This window comes from Apis mellifera, linkage group LG13 (assembly GCF_003254395.2).
Source record: "Apis mellifera strain DH4 linkage group LG13, Amel_HAv3.1, whole genome shotgun sequence".
Lineage (NCBI taxonomy): Eukaryota > Metazoa > Arthropoda > Insecta > Hymenoptera > Apidae > Apis > Apis mellifera.
Window position 1 is genome coordinate 10782156 of NC_037650.1, and position 3740 is coordinate 10785895.

At 23.4% G+C, this 3740-nt stretch overlaps 1 protein-coding gene across 2 annotated transcripts; it reads left to right on the forward strand.

The window, feature by feature from the left end:
• The first annotated feature begins 417 nt into the window (after nucleotides 1-417).
• Nucleotides 418-2836, forward strand: LOC550956 (ATP-dependent (S)-NAD(P)H-hydrate dehydratase). 2 transcript variants are annotated; one of them, XM_006568040.3, is made up of 2 exons: nucleotides 418-541; nucleotides 1418-2836. In XM_006568040.3, exon 2 carries the CDS (start codon nucleotides 1449-1451, stop codon nucleotides 2391-2393), a length of 945 nt encoding a protein of 314 aa, XP_006568103.1. In that variant the 5' UTR covers nucleotides 418-541; nucleotides 1418-1448; the 3' UTR covers nucleotides 2394-2836. The 2 variants fall into 2 exon arrangements, with proteins under 2 accessions (XP_006568103.1, XP_006568102.1); XM_006568039.2 differs by having other exon boundaries at nucleotides 495-1189.
• The last annotated feature ends 904 nt before the right edge of the window (nucleotides 2837-3740 follow it).

Consider the following 3740-nt stretch of genomic DNA (forward strand, 5'->3'; position numbering starts at 1 on the left):
TTTAATCTTCATTTATTTTTTTTAAATACTTATAAAATATTAATATACAAATAGTTTAAATATTATAGTTTATTCATTGTTCGTGATATAATTCGATATAATTTTTTATCGATAAAAAAATATTTCTTATATTTATATTCATTCTTTTTTTGACATATATATTATGTTATCTGAATTTATTCATATTTGATTGGTAGCACGCTACCGTTGCAATTCCCCTATTATGTGCTCTATGATTGGTCAGTGTTTTTCTCTGTTGATAAAGTCGTAACGAAAGTTTTTAGAAAGAAAACTATTGCTTGAAATCTCAGGAATTTTCAGTTAACATTTTTGAGACATTATTTATATATATATATATATATATATATATTACTAATTCAGTATTATATATAATATTATATACTGCATAATATTATTTTTGCAATGTTGCATTGTCATGATGATATACACATTTTATGATGTGTATGTTCATGAAATTCTGATGTACGAGAATTGTAGGTGTAATTGTACTACTTGTTAATACGCACATTTTATATATTAGGTAATTATTTATTGAAATATCTTTAACATAGAAATATATAGTATCAGACCACGTAATATAATATAGGGTATATTAATCGATTTGTTTTAAGAAGTACATTACAAAATTATATAAATTATTTTGCAGAAAATTACTTTCTAGAAAATTTCATTTTATATTTTTGCGTTGAAATAGGTAATTAAAAATGCATTAATATTTATTAAATTATTATTACTCGATTTATTTTCTGTATTTTCGAGTTTTTATTTCTCATTAACGGATAAATATAGGAATTTTTTTTATTTAAACACTAATACTACTAAAACTACTGGCGCTGATGTGACAATCGTTTTTCAAAACTTTTAATAGTACATTTGTTTATATATTTTCGTATTATTTCACTAAAAATTTTCGTTTTTTGTTATACTATTCCTCTTCCATTTTATATAAGAATAGAAATCTAGAAAATATTTAAAAAATCTATTTATTTAATTTTTTACACATAGAAACAGAAAATATGTGTATTTTCATACATTTGATATAGGTTAGAGGTTATCTATTTTTTTATCTCATTATGTAGTCATTCTTGTTCGATTTCTTCTGAATTAATATTTAATAAACAACGGCAGTGTTGTACAAATCTTCAATTATATATTAAAAACATTACAGGTAATATTGTATTTTACTATGTGCTTGTTTCATCTTAATATTGTGCATCTTAATTTATATATTATTATTACAATAAAATATTTTGTAAAAATCAATAAAACATATCTATTATAAAAAGATATTCATTCATCAATCATCATTTTATTTGTAAAAGGAAAATAGTAATTAAGAGCAACTTTTATTATTAAGTTGGAGAATGGCTCTTGGTATTATGAATTTTGCCCGTAGGAATTCAAACAAGTTTCCATTAGTTTCCATCATGTCTACAACAGTATCAAATGATGAACGTATGTTAAAAGGAATAAGAAGAGTAATTCCAAATTTGAATAATACCAAATATAAAGGTCAAGATGGTCGAATTGGTATATTTGGTGGTAGTCTTGAATATACTGGTGCACCATATTATGCAGCAATGAGTGCACTCCGCACTGGATGTGATTTAGTACACATATTTTGCGTAAAGGATGCTAGCTTTCCTCTGAAAGCATTTAGCCCAGAACCTATTGTACATCCAGTTTTAGATCAATATGATGCGATTAAACAAATAAGACCATGGCTTGATCGTTTACATATAATTATTATTGGACCAGGTCTTGGTAGAGATGATAAAGTATTTAAAATAATTGTTGAATTAATTTCAATTTGTCGTGATATGAAAAAGCCATTGGTAATTGATGCAGATGGCTTATTTTTGATTAGCCAGAAACCTGATATAATAAAAGAATATCCAGGTGCTGTCCTTACTCCTAATGCAATGGAATTCAGTCGTCTTGTTAAAGGAGTGCTTGATAAAAATGTTCAACCTACACCAATGGTTAAAGCAAATGACGTTAAACATTTAGCTGATGCACTTGGGAAAAATGTAATAGTTTTACATAAAGGAGCAAAGGATGTAATTGCAGATGGACATAAAGGTACAGAAGCTGTATCATGTGGATTAGCTGGTTCTGGACGAAGATGTGGAGGTCAAGGAGATTTATTGTGTGGAGCATTAGCTGTATTTTGGTGGTGGGCTATTTGTGCAGGAAATAATGAAAGTGCTTTGTCCCCACCAATAGCTGCAAGTTATGCTGCAAGTAGATTAGTGAGAGAATGCAATTCATCTGCATATAAATTAAAGCAAAGGGGAATGCTAACAACTGATATATTGGAGCAAATACAACCTGTTTTTGCCAGAATTTTTGAGACTCATTTTAACAAGTGAGCTATTTAGTTAAAGTGACTATTATACATGATTTTGATGGATTTTACATAAAACACAATTATTTTTATTAAAAAATTTTGTATATAAGATTTTTTATGTATACGTTGTACAGAGCAATTAATAATAACAGATAATTATATTGATATTGATTGTAGAACATCTTCATTCAATGGGAGAAATCGAACACGAAGCATTGATTCCTGAATTATATTAGTATTATATTACTTAATTTTTTAATGCATATAGAAGTTTGATAAAAATTTGGTGAAATTTTTAAATTATTAAATTGTGAAATGATAAAATTATATTAAACCTGAAATGTTAAAATGAGAAGTTATAAATTCAGGAATTTAAAAATTACAATAAATTTATTGTAACTAATAAAATATTTTTAATGTCACTAAATGCATTACAAAATAAATAAAATATTTTATTTAAGCTTCTTATAGATTTAATTTTAATTTTCTTTTATCTTTTTTTAAAATTATCTTTATATTTACAAATGATGCAGGATTTACAATTTCAGCAGGATTTTGTCTATGAAAAGACAAAATTTCTTTCTAAGTAAATCTCTTTCTTTTTTTTACAAGATAATTACATAAGAAATCATCTCTTTACAAATTTTAAAAAATTATAAAAGATTGCAATTAAATTGATATTTATATTTGAAAAACGTAGGAATTTTTTAAATATTAAAAGTTACTTACGTAATTGTTAGTAAAATAAAATTAATTTACGATAATTTATAATTAATTCTATTTTTTAAAAAATTTTAGAAGAAATTTTATATCTAATTAAAAATTATTTTAGAATAATAAAAATAATATTTCTTATTAAAACATCAGTAATAACAATAATAATAATTAAATATTTTGCTAATTAAATATCATATCGTTTAAAATAAAAAAATACTTTTAAAAAAAGTACTATCATTTTCTTTTATTCTTAAAAGAATTTCAATAAAAATTCTTATTTTTACAGTTTAATGAAAAAATATATTATTGATAAGAAATAAGAATTTCTTGTCTTCTATTATTTAAATTTAAAACTATACATTTAGTTCCCTTAAAAAAAATTTTAATATTAAGAATATAAATATTTGATATTCATATTAAATTATTTGATTATATTAGTTGATTATAAGTTCAATGTGCGCTTAAAAAGTACATTGCATTTAATCAAAAAATGAAATTCTATTTTCTCTATTGTATTATCTTTTTTCAATAAAATATTTCAGAATATTGTATTTTATTTCAGAATATTGGCGCATATAAAAATCATTCGTTATTATCTAAATAAAACTTCTCTTTAAAGTTCAATACAATTTCATAGTGCTTGTATCGTATA

What these genes read in the sequence shown, in the direction of transcription:
- LOC550956 (XM_006568040.3), top strand. Translation starts at nt 1,449, where the DNA reads ATGTCTACAACAGTATCAAATGATGAACGTATGTTAAAAGGAATAAGA.